General features: G+C 40.7%; 1 protein-coding gene across 6 annotated transcripts in view; it reads left to right on the top strand.

Moving 5' to 3' along the window:
* The window catches only part of gria3b (glutamate receptor, ionotropic, AMPA 3b), a 94,833-nt gene extending 84,580 nt beyond the window's left edge, over window positions 1–10,253 (top strand). For 3 of the 6 annotated variants that reach the window (XM_082502655.1, XM_082502653.1, XM_082502657.1), the window contains 3 exons: window positions 296–410; window positions 4,774–5,021; window positions 8,434–10,253. In XM_082502655.1, coding sequence (XP_082358781.1) covers window positions 296–410; window positions 4,774–5,019 — 361 coding nt within the window. In that variant the 3' untranslated portion in view covers window positions 5,020–5,021; window positions 8,434–10,253. Of the gene's footprint in view, window positions 1–295; window positions 411–3,246; window positions 3,367–4,773; window positions 5,022–8,433 lie in introns of those variants that run through there. The other 3 variants (XR_014270817.1, XM_082502654.1, XM_082502656.1) reach the window with 3 other exon arrangements.
* Window positions 10,254–16,560: the final 6,307 nt, after the last annotated feature.

The raw sequence follows: 16,560 nt of genomic DNA, 5'->3' as shown, positions 1-16,560 counted from the left end.
CTTCAGTTCTAAACTACGTAACCCTTTATGCCACCTTTTTCCAAGATTTAACACTGTCTCTACCTCATACGAGCCTTTCTTATCTCTCTATATTCCTGAAATTCTTAAACAATTTGTCCTTCCCTAGACCATTCTGATTTTAACCGATAGTTTTCTGTGCATAAGCCCCCTGCTTTGACAGTGGTAGCCTCTCTACCATTAACTACTCTCATGATGCTTAGTACGATTATTACCTTGCATTAGATTTCTCACGGACCTGTGCATTTTCTTACAAGTTATGTTTTATCGTTTCAAGAAATGCTGTTAACCTGGCAGTTTTAAAACTGAATGAGCAAGGCCTCTTGGACAAATTGAAAAACAAATGGTGGTACGACAAGGGAGAGTGCGGCAGCGGGGGAGGTGACTCCAAGGTCAGCCTCGATGTCACCACAATCGGGTACCATAGTGCAGAGTAATCGGCAAGGCTGTTGGAACAAACCAACCAGAACCAAACCAACTGTCTGCCCCCAACCAACCTGGTGCTGCCCCAAAGGCAGATTACCAAATTTACCGACAGTCTGACCAGACGGCTTAACGGCTCAGATCAAACTGAGGAGCTCTTGTTTAACCAACAGAAAAATATTTATGGATGCCAAAGGTAAACTTCTACAAGACGAAGAAGAGTACAGAAGAGAGTTAGGACACATGTTTCTGTTTGACAAAGTAGTGTTTACAGGAAAGGACAAATGTGAATGTGTCTGCCCTGCCGCTGTGAAAGGTTGAGCCTTGTTTATTCACCCTTACTCACGTGTGGGACAGATCACCCAGCCTCAAATATTAGGGCTTTATTTAGGCAGCTTTGATGAGTATAGCCAGTTGGTCTAATTCAAGAACAGACTTTGCCAGCGACACTGAACTGAAAAGGCTTTCATTTTAGGTGAGATGAGGTGAGGTGAGGTGAGATTTGCTAATCCTTTAAAATATGGCTTCGCAGTACTTCACCACTGCTGCTTCACTTCTATGACAGTGGACGACAACTTAAAAGCCAGTTCACCTTAATAGCAAACAAATAAAAAACAGATCAACCGCTAAACGGCCGCTCAACAGAGGCCGACAAGAAAGCAAGGGGAACAGCGGCGTCTTGAGGGGACTAAGCATTGCAGGCAAACGTGAGAAGTCTAATTAAAGAAAAAGACTTTTTAATGGGAGCTCTGGTAACCCACCTGTGGTTTGGTTCCACTGCATGCAGTTTTAATTGAACACATTAATAACCCAGCTGTGACCCTTTTGACCATCAGATCTCTCCATCTTTAACATGTGGTTAAATGATGAATGACTGTCCCGTGACAGCTTAGCGTAATGCCACTTAGACCTAAGTACCATTAAGCATTGTGCTTCTCTCTCCAGATTACATATACCATAAGGCACGAGTATGATATCTTTTAAAACGCAGGTCATTTTTATGACAAACGATGCTGTCGACACACATAGGATGATATAGGTGGGCGACATGGCGACATTACAGTCAAGCTGCAAGATCCCATGAAATGCAGATTGTGTCTTTATGCTCTGTCATTTCTGTCATGATTGGCTTGGACTCCAATGAGCAGGTAAGGAGCTGCGATGCATTTCTGTACTCACCGCAAGAGGCTTCATGAGGCACACGTGAAATAAAGCTAAACAAGGGCTTTCATTACTGAAAAGCGTTGTTCAAAAGTCACATTCTTTTTCAGTGTTTTGCTAACATCGTTGTGTTCTGTAGTCAATGAGCTCAGGATGCCTCCCTGTGCTGTTCAGAGCTTTTGAAAGCATCTGTCTCTTGCGCTGCCATCGATCTATTATCATGCACAGGTATGTACCGTCTGTCTGTTTCCTGGCTTGTTTTGACTCTCCGGGACTCAGTGGAAAGGTCTGATTAGGTGGAAATAAAGCGGCCTGAAGCGCTGTGTTCCAAACAGTGAATCGCCTGGCCCCTGTCCTGCTCACAACTACATGCTCCAGCCGACATCTGGAGATGCACATAAGCGTGCACGCGTGCTGCATGCGCACGCACTTAACACTGCTCTTTCTTGCCCTTAGGCGAAACACGGCGCTGCCTAGATTGAGTTTCAGACACAGAGCATGTTACAGGGTAATTGCATTGTTAATCAATGTCTCTCCAAGCCAAGACAATGGTATGGTCTTCACAGTCTGTTTCTCCAGATTGGTGATGAGGGATATATAGTGGTGTAATCTTCTCTCAGTGCATTATGCATTGCAAGAGATCCCCTCAGGGGACATTGTTCACAGGGAGTAGTCACTAATTTATCGATCCACTACATTTTCTTTGCTTCCAGTTTGCTTTTCCTTCTCACAGAGAGATTTACTTAAACCAATATAGTCATAATACAACTACAAAATGTGATCTTTATTGAGCTATGCAAAGAAATTTTTTTACCTCCTCTGAAGTAATTTACCCCAATAGACTATTATGCAAATGTATGTTGACATGCAATACTACAATGTCATGATATACCTTCTGGAGTTATCAAGCAGCAGGAAACAGCTGTGTCAAACGTCAGATTGTGCAGCTGCAGGCAAATACGAGATGAGTTAAATTCCACCGAATCTTTTTGAGCTTAGTCCTGCAGCTGCCTGCAGTTTAGTTGGGACACACTCATCTGACACTAATCTGGTGTAATTGGAAGATAAGGTTTTCTTAGCGATATGTCAGGATAGAACATGCGAGAATTAATTAGGCTTTCACTTTTGGGCACAGTTGCTTGAATGGGAAATTGGTTGTAATACCTCCAGAATTGACTGTTGTCACTGCAGTGACAGTTAGCATTAGCCGACGCAGGATTACACTGACATTGCATATGCAAAGGTTTCTTTCACTGCTTAGATTTTTCTGTTTGTTAAGACAACTGCTCATGTTGGAATGAACTTGTTAAATGCTGCACTGAAAGCCTCTGCGACTACTACACCCCCCACACACAAAGAACCAGCGTGCACCAAGGCGCTTTTTGATGTTTATAGACTTGCAGATTGTACTTTGCGTACCTGCTTGTCGCCCCATGAACAGCGTCTGCCGATTACTCAAAGCGATATGGGTAGGTCCTGGCTTTAGAGTAGGGGTTTAAAGGTAATAGGTAGAATGCCTGCTCTTTGTGATGTTGAATAGCCAGGTGCCCTGCTTTATCGCTTTGTAAAGTATGTAGTAGTTTAAAAGTTGAATAACATAAAATAACATAATATAATGTTATTTATGTTATTTCCCACGTGAAGAACTCCTGTAAACCTTGCAGTATTGAAACTCAGTGAACAAGGCATCTTAGACAAGCTGAAAAACAAATGGTGGTACGATAAGGGTGAATGTGGAACCAAGGACTCTGGAAGTAAGGTCAGTCGCTGCAGGTCTTTTGTACTGATTCCAAATTGCATTTTGACGTACTGTTCATATGCAAGACAAAGACTTCTCTGACATCTATAGTATGCATTCTGTTTATTTGCTACACATAGTTTTTTTCTTTTCTTCAGTTTTTCTGCCACGAGCTGTTAACACAGCTCACCGGTGGCTTTAATCTAAGGCACTGTTTCCCCAGATTCACCGTTTTTTTTTTTTCTTTTTATGCTGTAGAAATGACTTTTTGACAACATAAAGACTCATTTTTGTGTGTGAAAACTGTAATGGTAATGCTGCGGGGACGTTTCTAAAGTGCCTTTAAGACACACTCTTTTGATTGAATCACAGCAGTTAATAGTTGTTGATAAATGCTATTTTTTGCTCATTTTCATTCTTGACATTCATGATACTTTGACCATTATGCTGCTGCTTCTATTTACCACACTGTTAATGAAAATTTGATTTATTTGTGTTGTTACTAGTTTGCATCAAGATGTGTCTATTAGATTCTTTGGCCTCCTGTGGTGTGATGAACAAGCAAAGCCTCGTATTGTGATGATTTACACAAATTCAACTTCTCGAAGCGGAGAGAGCACCGTAGGGTGTCCTCTAAAATCATCTGGCTGCTGTCGGATGAGGTTAGAGGTTTTGTTTGCACATTGCAAGAAGTTGAGGAATGTAATACACCCACTATTTAACCCTCTGAGATACAGTTAAAGCTTCAGGTTACAGGTTAGAGTTGCTAGATAGCATCATGGTAACGCCATGCTCATAGGGTTAAACTGCAAATAGTAAAACTCCAATGAACAAATTTTATTGAATATGTTTGGTAAGTGAACAGCAGCAAAATGGTTTGATATATATTTTTATATAGTGTTTTTTAATTGAGCTATCATTCATCTACTATGAATTTGACTGTATTGTATGACAGTGTTGCCATTAGAGAATTGAAAGGGCAGGGATGTTCACAGCTGTCGACCTATGCGATACTGACCAGCTTCCTTATATGGTCAAGAGCAGAAGCCATTTTACATGTATGAAGCATAGCGCCAGGTTAGCTCTACATTCACCAGCAAGAGTTGGCTTCTTTCTCCTAAGTGGAGAATGGTTTGACTATATCTGAATCTCAAGTTCCTCATAAATTTGTAACATAGCAATATAATTTCAGTTGAAATTGCTTAGCAGCTCGTTACATGTTTCATTTCTTTTGTTTGTAGCTGTTAGTAACCATAAACAACCTTTGGTAGCATCAGTAATATAGAGCATGATAATCTAGAGTATGATCATTTACCACTTAAGTCAGTTTTACTGTTGAGTCGAGGCTCAGTTTGAAGGATGCAGGCTGCATTTTGTTCTTTTGCCCTAGCTCCACTGCAAAACTCTTAACGATGTTATTCACTTCCCCCCAGGACAAGACAAGTGCTCTCAGCCTAAGCAATGTGGCTGGTGTCTTCTATATTCTGGTCGGAGGGCTGGGTCTGGCCATGATGGTGGCACTGATAGAGTTCTGTTATAAATCACGACAAGAAACCAAACGGCTGAAAATGGCCAAGAATGCCCAGAATTTTAAGCCGGCTCCCCCGACCAACACCCAGAACTTTGCCACATACAGAGAAGGCTACAACGTATACGGAACCGAGAGCGTTAAGATCTAGAGGTACGTCGCCTCGCCTTACTGTTCCCATCGTGCACTCTGATGAATCATTTAGCTTCCTGCCATATCAGTCAGAATTAAGTCTTCCACTGTCTGTTTGGTATGTAGCTGCTGTTTGTGAAATTGTTTGATGAAAAAGCACACTGTTGTGTAGCATATAGCTTTGTGTGTAGAATGTCAAGCAGCACGCCCGATCGTATCAACCTACAGTATGCTGTTCTTTGTTTTGTTCTGTGACACAATTTAAAAAATGACCCTGAGAGGTTAAACACACTGCCACCTAAGAAAACACGCGCAAACAGAAAAACGCTACAAAAGGACACAAAACACAAAGAAAGGTGAATAAAAGACAATGAAAGAAGAAAAAACACAACAAAAGTAATAAACTGGTTCTTATACGACACTTTTTACTCTCCTTGAGCATAAAAACCACTTTATACAACCTGCCTCATTCACACAAGCATTTTCTTCTACTGCTAAGTGCTTTCTATTTAACATTCAGGCACATTTACACTTAGATGGATGCATCGGAAAGCAACTTCATCTTGCAAAAGAGTACTTTGGCATGCGGACTGGCTCGAATCACCAACCTTCCAATTAGTAGATGACCTCCTGAACTACAGCCACCAAAAAACTGTGTTTTGGAGGAGACAATAACGTGGCATAAACACTGCACTGAGACATGTTTAAAAGAAGTGGGTGAATCATATGTGTTGTGAGAGGGAAAAAGATGCAGGATAATGTGCGTTTTAATCGCATGATTCATATACATGTTTACCAATAAGCCACTTGTAACTTCCGCAGCTGTTCCATCACTTTATTGTTTCTACAAAAAAACTTTAGTTCTGTTCTGTGATGTTATTTTGGAAACTCTTGCTCCTTTTTTTAAATTTCCGTTGGGTTTTGTATGCTTTTGCAGCATTTTTCTATTTCCTTGTGTTTTCTTAAGTTACAGCGCATTTGATGTCTCAGGGCCACTGTACTCAGCATGAGGTAAAAATGAGGTAAAAACAGCATTAGATAAAGAACAACAACTATCAAACCATGTCATCATTTAACAAAAAGTTAGCTAAAATGCAAAAGCATTGTGTGAAAAGCTAAGTACGCCCATACTGCGTGCTCAGCAATTAAGATTAGCAACCAAATACGGCTAATCAAATGTACTGGATTAACTGATCAACAGCAAGTGTGAGTCTGTCTATAAAGGCAGCGGTTCTGGCAGAATTCGGGTGTGTGTTAACACAATGCCAAAGAGAGAAGACATCAGCAATAATCTTAGAGAAGCAATTGTTCCTGCCCATCAGTCTGGGAAGTCTATTTCCAAACAATTTAAAGTCCATCATTCTACAGTGAAAAAGATTATTCACAAGTGGAAAACATTCAAGACAGCTGCCAATCCTCCCAGGACTGTGCCTCCCAGCAAACTCACCCCGAGGTCAGACCGTGCAATGCTCAGAGAAACTGAAGGAAATTCAAGTTTTTGTTTAGAATTCCTTTAGTTCTACTAATTTTTTCTTTTTTTTAATCTTTAAATCTCACTTACTTTTGTGGCTCAGTCACTCAAGAGTACAAAATCAGATTGCAGCACAGTTGGCCTGCTGGGGTCGACATATCATAAAAGATTTGTAATTTAAAAAAAAGGCTGACAGATTGGCAACATGTTGCAATCAGTTGCAGTCACTCTGCACCAATGAGCGCAAGTGGTCTGCGGAACGTTTCTTTGCAACATGGTTGCCAAATCATTTTATTCTGATGTACAACAGATTTGTGATTTTTGCTGATTTAATACATTTATTGGTGTATTATGTCAGACAGTAGCACTGAACACAGTAGCTGACTGTATATGACTGTAGCATTACTTTGTTTCTGTTAAACTTGTTGCTTAGCTTTTTAGTTTTGGGCTCCATGTAAGCACTAAATTCTCCTGTTTTCACTACCTAATCATTTGTCCTGTACAGGAAGGTAAGATATAGTGCAAGCTTTTCGGGAAACTTTATTTACCAAAGAAAAAAGCTGCATACTCCATCTAGAAGTATTACATGTAAGAGTGCATTCAATTTCCAAAACATGCTGTGTTTTGTGAAACCTCTTGGCTAAAAGACAATTAAAATAGATGTAGGTTCAGGTTCTGGTAACACACTTACGCTTGTTTAAATTTCAGACCTCAATGAAATTGTTCCTTATTACGGGTCTTTCAAATTTCAGCTTATTTAATACAGTATTATCTTCATTTATGACTTCATGGCCCCATTTAGAGAAAAACAGACAATAAAGCAGGATATGTATGCAGCACCCACAGTTTTCAGGCAGATGCCTTTTGCTTGGCTTCAAAAAACAAACTAAAAAAAGCAGCAATGTGCAAAATGGCCAAAATGTGCAAAAAAGGCATTTCCAAACTAGTTTCTGAAGCGACAGCAGGCATCTCTATACTCATTCTAAAGTAAAACCAAATGAAACGGGCCAAAAGGTGTTAAACTACATAGTGATAAAGGAATATGGGATGTGTGATAATTCTCCGAGTGTTTATCACTACAAGCAACCTCCACCACACTGCACAGAGCCATTGCTAATATAAATAGTGTTTTGAAGCTTTAAGAACATCTACCTTATCCTTACCAGGAATATAGACCACATCATCCTGAATGATCCACAGAGTGCACTGACCTGTTTTCATGGGTTTGTTTACTACGCATAATTCTACTGGAAAAAAAAAACCTCCACAGAAAATGTCAGAGACCAATGAGAAGTTGCAGACTACCTCTGCAGCAGTTCTACAGAAATTCACTGAATTAAGATAAGCATGCACTGATAGGGACATAATTAAAAATTAATCTTGGATTTGATCAGATTGTTTGCACGTGTGCTCTCATTAGACACAAAGTGTGACTTGTCAACAGATTTTCATTGAGAACACATTTTTTCAATCAGTTCTTTATTCTGAGCGAAGGAATCCACCGGCGCTCATTTCTTTTCTTTCGTTTCGACTGTTTACACAAGAGGCTTCTGTAGTGTGTTTCTGTGTTCTTCTGACTGGTTTGAAGTGGGCAGGACTTGGTTGGAAAGAGGTGATGTCATGTGCGTCAGACAGTCAAAGTCTGATCACAGTCGAGGGAGTTGTTTGCCTTTCCTTCCCACAAACCGTGTCAGCACAGTCATGATGAAATAGGTTAGGATGGAGGCAGAAAGATGTATTTTTCCCTCATGTTGTTAATTTGGTTAAAGATATTTGATGTTGACGAGTGAATTGTAGAGCCTTTCAAACAAAGCTTTATATAATAAAAGATACTGCATTTCAGCCAATAAGGAAATCCCCACATTTTATTTTGTAATAAAAAGTCATGAGTTCAACATGAGTTGTCCAGAACAAAAGTTAACTTTTTCCATTGTTTGCTTTTGTTTTTTTGTGCTGTCACAGGTTTAGGAAACATTTCCATTTTCCCTTACAACTGTGACTATATCTAAGAAAGGCACAGGATCACGAGGATTGCCAGATCCTCCTGGGCGGACACGGCACGATAATCTGCAATGACGACACGACTGGACTGGTCATGGGACGAGCCTGCGTGGTTCCCTCCTATCAGTGCCTTATGGAACTCCAAGTCCAATCAATGCAACTCATTGATAATATTGCTTTTTGCTTGAAACGCATACAAAACAGAGGACTGGTGCAGTAATATATCTATATATATATATATTTATATATATAGATATATATGACGTGACATGAATGAGAGAACAAAAGCCATCATTTGCAACCCTAAGCACATTTTGAAGTGCCAGAAAGCCGACAAATCTCACATGACAAGTGTATAATTGGTTTCTTGTATTTAATGCGATCAGATTACTCTTCATTCTTCTGCTGCCAGATTTTCACTGGTTCTGTGTGTTCAGATTATTTTATTAGAGCCACACAGTGCACTGTTACACACTGGTTACAATGACATAGCTTTTATACTGCTCTAAGTCACTTCTAGTGACCATGTACTAGTTTTAAAAGATTTATCTTATTAGAGTGAAATGCTATTTCAGTCCAAAACAATGACGTGTGTCGTTTGTACTCTTAACTCTGGTGCTGCTGCCACTGTCTTCTGAAAGTTTGACAGGACCCACGGAGATGAGAAGATGACCTGGTTCAGCTTTCACGCGCTACGGGACCAGGTCATAATTCACACTTCCGATACTGCCAAGAGTGTGTTTTGTATGACGAGTGTGTAAAGCAAAGTATTTATGCCTGGGGAAAGAGAAATCTGTTTGTGATTTACAGTTTGTAAAATATCAAAGGGGCACTGACTCACTAAGGTTTGTCGCTCCGAACAGTGTTTTTTCCCGAGTCATTCAAGTCTTCTGTACATCAAAGTAATACCAAACAAAAAAGGGTAATTCAATTGTAGATTAACTGCAGTCCAATTAAAGGATAACAGTAATGGCTTTTAAACTGTAGTATTTTGGATTACCTTACCATTTTCGTTAACAACTGCACATTTTACAATGAGCTGTGGTTCGCTTTTTGATTTGATTTCCTTTAATGAGCATTACAGTGTTTAGTGACTTCACTTAGTAAATGAAAATTACAAAAAAAAAAATTATGAATAAAATGGAAAATAGATTTCTACAAGGTTAAACCAGGGAGAGTCCTGGAGCTTAGCACATTTACATATTGCTGTAAGAATTTCTTTTCTTTCAAAAAGACTGTGATTCCATAGGATTTAGGGAGACACTTATCAAATCACCTGAAACTATGGGCAGATAGTTTTATATACATAAATATATATAAATATTTAAAAAACTGACAATGTGAAAAAAAGAAAGAGCAAACAGAGAAAGATGTGTACATTTAGATAAACGAGAACTATTTATATGACACAATTGAATATTGATTTCCCCTTTTTTCCTCCTTGTTTGTTGTTTTTTTGTTTTATTTTATAAGAAATTGCATGTGAAATCAATGATGCTTGACGAGCTCTGCTACTCACAAAGCCACCTTAGGTTTAATGCTAGAAAGCCAGCCCTAGTAATTCTTTTAGTAGAATCACTTTCACCGTTTTTGTTTTCTATTTTTTCTCTTTTCTTTTTTTTTGTACGTCTCACCTTCTGCAAAAAGAAAACATAATATCGCCAGGCGTAGTAGTGGGTACAAAAGAGCAAAAGATGCATGCATAATTTGCTGAACCTCATTAGTGAGGCGCTGTATAGAGAATTTTAATACATTTTGTAAATAAAAATGTACAGAAAGGGTTCCTGTGTCCTTGTGCGTGTGCTTTCACAACATTGTTTAAACCCGTCTGCGTTGAACAAAACACTGGGGCTGATTCAGTGGCCTGAAGGGATTATAGGAAAACATCTCAGCAGAGGTTAAACACACTGCATACTTTAACTCGAGCATGATACTGCTGGAGTATGAGCATCCCGGGCAGCCCGCTCCCTCTCCTTGCAGACAGCAACACAGAGAGCAGAGTTTTTCCCTATACCAGTTCAACATTGATCTGTGGAAGTATGTGTGCATGTTTCGGATCAATAGTTAGCACCATCTGGTTCTCTCTCTGTGTCTGCATTGCATCTACTGATTGAGGGCTCCATTGACAGCTTCATCTGGCATGTGATCTTTTTTTCGCCTTCTCTCTCCATCAGATGCTTTGCGACACAATCAATAATGTATTATTACGGCCGCAAACTGCCCGCACACAATACTGCGCACGCACACGTGTCGCATCAGTCATAATTTCATCGCGCGTTTTCAACTTTTTAAAACTATTTTTCAGGGAGGACGCGTTCATGTGGATTTACTAAAACAAATCCAGCCAAGGGAAAGGAGAGTGGGGGGTGTTAATCACGTTAACTCTCAGCTTCTTATTCCCACAGTGTAAATTCTCACATACACTGCAGAGTAAACCAGGCACAAAGCGCAGTAGATTGCCCAGTCTGTGTTATTTTACTAGTCTCTGGGTCTGTATTGTGTGGTAAGAATGAAATTCCTCCTTCCAGAGATGCAGCCTGCCACAGCTCAAATAACAAATCCAACATGGCAAAACACCAGCTTTTTTTTTTTTTGATTCATTTCTGGATGCAGACTCTATGATTCAGGATTTATTCACTGCACCAGTCCTGTGGAACATACTTGGGCTGCATGAAATGCCACTCCACGATCCAAACAACCCATTTCTGACAAAGCATGAAAGGATATTGCTTTTTTTTTTTCGTTCTTCTTTTGCTTCACTGCCTCGCCTTTTGTCATTTTTTTTTCACTTCCCGTTTTTGTCTTTTATTCTTTGTTATGCCTGAACTGCTTCCAAATAGGAATAAGACAACGTGGGGGAGTGGTGTGCAAAGATGGCACTGCACTGCAGTAAACGATGCTCATGAGACTGTTCGCTGGAATTAGTTTATTCACCTATCAAAGGTGGGTGGGGAGGAGGCGACATAGTGGCAGCACTTGTGCTGCGAGACCAGAAGAAAAAAAACAAAGGGGCAACAAGCAATTAGGACGAGTCCTTTCATTCAGAAAGTGACACGGGGAAAGGAAGTGTTAATCTAATCAAAGGACCAGGAGAGGACATTTCCTCCCACAGAGGACAACTCATCATCCCCCACTGTGGGGTAGCACACTTTCTCGAATGTGCTGAACTGTGCGACTAGAGGCTGGCTTCTCGTGATCACTGCCTCTTTGGGCCTGTGGCTGTGAGACATAATCTGATATAACATAGGCTCTGTCACTATGTGTATGTGTGTCTGTGTGTGTGTGAGAGAGAATAAGAGAAAGACAGAGGGAAAACTGAAAAGGCAGAGGGAGGACGTGTCATGGGGAGGATACTTTGATTACTGTAGAATAAAAGAACTTTCTGGTTCAATAGCTCTCTCACTTTGCAGCTTACTGCAGTCTTTCGCCCTATCTCCCTCTCCCTTCAAGGACACAATGAATAAATCAGATTCCAACTCAGTTGTTCTACTTCTCCCTTTCCTCCACTTTAGCTCTTCAGCTGTCTTCAATTGCACCTGAAGAGACCTGCACTTGAAGTTCAGTTGACATTGATCAGCTTCCAAAACATGTGCCCTGATATTTAAACACACACAAAAGAGTAACTCAAAGTCCTTGCTGCGCGCAGAGCACTTTTATCCACTGATTTTTGGCATAAGCACTTTTATCCCAAGTGCAGCTACACTCTAAGCTCTGTTCTTCGCTGTTATGCGATGTTTTAGCATTACCACATTCTCATTTGCTTTCATTAAGCTTTTTGAAGTGCATTTTAATGAATGCAGTGACAATAAAGACGTGGAGAGGTAACATGGAGATCATATATGGAGCCTCTGGGGCACCTCGGGAAAGAGATATGAAATGAATATTAGCACAGAAACATCATTTGTATTCTGCGCTTGAATAATTTACACTAACCGTGGCTCACAAGTCATTCTTTAACATCAACCGTTACATAAAGGATTTACATTTGCTTTGTTTTTGGTAGACGTGTCTCCCATTTATGCAAAACGCCTTTCCTCCAGACGGTGAATAATGCAGGTGTGACTCACAGAAACCATACAGACAGCAAGAGGAGATCCTGTTCCTGTTTGATCAAACCTGAATGGGCAAGACTCGTGATACGACTTTGAACACAGTGTAATCGCTGGCGATAGACGCGCCAGTACATGGATGTGCAGAGACAGCTGTTCTCATGGGAGTGTTGTGCATCAGGGTCCACAGTTAATAGAGAATGAATGGCGCAATATACAAGACACATACACTCGACTACCATCCTGACAGCAAAACACTTCAAAGTGAAAGGTCAGACGAGGATGGAAAAGAGACGCTCAAGCCCTCAGGAAGAGGCTTCTAATATAAAAAGGCACCTACTCCAGCAAAAGCCTTCTCTCAACTGCTGCTGCATACAAGCAGCTAAAGAAAACATTTTAACTTATGTTGGCTGGATTCTCATGTGATCGGTGGCTAAGAAGAAAAAATGGAACGCTTGCTTCAGGTGTCTCAATTTGACAGACAGTTGCATATCACAGAACTCTCCCGACTCTGTGGTCATAATCAAAAACTCTACCCCCCCCCTAACATAAAGTCTCAGATGCTTTTCTTTTTCTTTAACCTGCCATGCTGATACCCTAGGTCATAATTTTCTACATTTCTCATTTCCATCCAAAGATTTAAAAAAGGGACTTGGGGAGGATTCAGATGGTGTTGAACTCCTTGTCCAGAGCACAAAATATCTTGCGGCTGCGTTACGTTATTAATCACTAAAGCTCCAAGGAGAGCTTGGCAGTTCTTCTACAACAAGGAACTTCACCCTAATATTAGGACTCTCTGGGTGTCTAACAAAGCCTTTGCACTTTGATTCTGAGGGACATCTGTACTTCATCTGCAGTCATATTTATTAACATATAAGTGTAAATCATGCACATGTGCGCCTACAGCTGCTGATATGAGAAACACTGGCATATTCTTCAATTACAAAGCAAACAAGTCATTTTTACATGTTGATTTTTGCAAATAAACAAGTTAGAGCATGCTACTTAGGACATTTTTGCGGTGCTGCTATTACTATGACTTGTAACCATGGTGTAGATCTATAATAGCTGTTTCCATATGTTGGCTGTCTGGCTGCTATGCAGCCATATAGCCTGTATAACAAAGACTTAGAACATGTATCAACAGGTGAATCCCTGTTTAAATTCACTTGTATGATTCTAAACAAGTAAACAGAGATGAGATCGAACAGGATCTTCACAACACAGATGAAAACCTGCAGGTGCTACAGGACAGCTGCAAGACAGCATGGGCCCATACCCCTGCAGCGTGTTTCTTAGCATCGAGCTGAATCTGTGTGTTGATGAACTGGAGGGGAAAGCAAGTCCAGTGCAGTGTGCGTGAGCTATTGAGTGTGTTGAACTGATTTATGCCAGCTTTGATTGTTCATGTATGTAGGTTTGTACTTTCACTGAACATGTGGAGGACAGAGAAAAAGCACTGAAGGGATTTGCTGTGTTGTGATCACAAAGATCAGAAAAAAAGAAGAAGGAGGGGCCGAGGGCCTTCAGAGCTTTATTTAAAGCTCCATTAGAACTGACAAGGAGCTCAGTGTGACATCACATCTGGACATTGCACTTGATCATTATAGCTACAGGCTGCAGGCTTTTATACAGAAATAGATTTGGCATACAGTTGAATGCAAAATCATACTTTTTCAAATATGTTGGCCTAGATGTAGTGCACACTTCAGTGTACATTTATGAAATGAAATGATCATTATTCATCAGCTGTCACAAGCTGTCTTATTTCTCGCAAACAACAAATTGCCTTTGTGTCTAGTCTTCTGAGTTGTGCTGGTCACTGGTCTTCAGCACTGGCTTCTGCAGTCTAATCTGTAATCCAAACATCATAATAGCTTTTTCTGTGATGCTATGATTAGTTCCCACACTAACAAAAGGGAATATGAGTCAGCTGTGGTCCTGCCCCCTAGAAACCACAGAATGGCTGATGCTGAAATTTCAGCTGCATGTTGTTGCTCAACTGCAACATTTCCTAAATCACATTATGGATTTTTACTAAACTGTGAGGAATTATAACAGTCTCACGTATTCATAAATAAACAGATGATCCCATCAAAAGGTCACCATGAAATTTCTTCACTCGTACATGAGTCATATGCAGTGATATCAGACACTGATCTGGGCCATGCTTCCCAAAGGCTTCTTGAAGCTTAAATGATTGTAGCACATGGAATTACAATCACATTAAGATTATCTTAGCCTTAAAGGAACAGTTTGACATTTTGGCAGATTTTGCTTATTGGATTTTCTTGCTAAAAGTTAAAGCCCTTTTACAGAGAGAGTATTTCACAATATTTAAACAGGCGGGTGACAAATTAAAGTTTTATGTGTGTGTGTGTGTGTGTGTGTGTGTGTGTGTGTGCCAAGTCAAACATGCAGATCATCAAAAATGAGATATCCATATGAGATCACTAGAGGCTGAAGTTAAAGACCGCCACCAGTGCTGTTGACCAGCAGGGGGCTGGTGGAAACTACCCTACTATTGGCTGAAGACAAAGGAGAAGGAGAAAGGGAAAGCATGCTCGGACATAGTGAGAAAGAAGGAAAAGCAGGATATGTGTGAAAAAGAATATGTAGATATATATACATATATTTAAAATCTCCCTTTTCACTGAAGCTTAAGTCCTCTACCAGAGGCTTGGGAGTTTGAGGGTTTTGCATAGTATCTTTATGTTTATGTCTATTAAGACCCCCATTAGCAGCAGCAATGCAGCAGCTATTTTTCATAGGGTCGCAATTCTTACCTGTTTCTAGGACTGCACTCTTCTGGAAATAGATCTTGGATGTTGTGCCTAGAATCTGCTGGAGCCACTCTTCCAGTTTCAGCATTAGAGCTTCTAATACTCCTGTTACCACTGGGACCACTTTGGACTGTACCTTCCACATTAGTTCCAGTTGTTTCTTCAGCCTCTGGCACTTCCCCATTTTCTCATGCTCATTCTTCCTGATGTTGCTGTCTGCTGTGACTCCTACATCTATTGCAACTGTGGTCTTCTGCTCCTTTTCAACCACCACTATATCTGGTTGGTTAGCTAGCGGCTGTTTGTCTGTCGGGAAATTGAAGTCCCTTGAGACCTTAGCCCTGTTGATTTCAACAAACTTGGTGGTGTCTCCCATTGGGACTTGGGGACTTCTAGTCCATATGGGGCACAGATGTTTCTGTAAACTATTTCAGCCACTTGGTTGTGCCTCTCAGTGTATGCTGCCCCAGCTTGCATCTTACATCCTGCTACTATGTGCTGGATAGTCTCTGGGGCACAGTCTGCAACTTGGGTCCTGTTGGCTGTGGTAGACACTTGTCTCTGTGGATCTGGTGGTTGGGGTCTATTCTTCTGCTTCTGTGATCAGAGCCTCTTTACTGTCTTCTAAGTCAGCCTTTTCTAGCCACCGATCTAGTAAGATTTCTTAATGTCAGCCACTTTCTCTAGCTGTTGATGGTACATCTCAATGTGGGGGCTTAGTTGTCCATGATAGTTCCCCTTCCTGATCACTATCCGTCTTTGGCTGCCAGACTCATCCTTGGAGCAGTTCATCTTGGGGGGCATCATCCCGATATGTTCACGGATGGTCCATGTTTCATTCTAGATTTTGGCTCTGACACTCACTCCTGTATATCTGAACTTCTACCTTGTGGCAATTCTGTCTTCAGTCCGGATCATGTAAATAGTTATTCAGCCACACTTATCCAATCCAAATGTCATCTTGATGTCCTCGCTGTAGATCCTGGTGAGATGTCTCATTCACTCTTGGTGTACAGCTTGATGTCATCCATCTTCAGGAGGTGGTTGATGGTCACTCCAATCCAGAATCTATATCCATATCCACTCTTAGTAATGAGTTGTCTTAGGATGATGAGGCCTATGCAGTGTAGCAGTGGGGACAGTGGGGACCATTATCTCAGTATATTCTGCACTAAATGGTAACTTCTGTGATTGCCTTGGAGTTAGCCTCCAGGATTATCTTCCACAGTTACACTGAGTTCCTAATAAATGTGATT

The sequence above is a fragment of the Aulonocara stuartgranti genome (assembly GCF_965226115.1).
Source record: "Aulonocara stuartgranti genome assembly, chromosome: 2".
In the NCBI taxonomy this organism is placed as follows: domain Eukaryota; kingdom Metazoa; phylum Chordata; class Actinopteri; order Cichliformes; family Cichlidae; genus Aulonocara; species Aulonocara stuartgranti.
The sequence above is the reverse complement of the archived record's forward strand: the minus strand, read 5'-3'. Positions and strand labels throughout refer to the sequence as shown.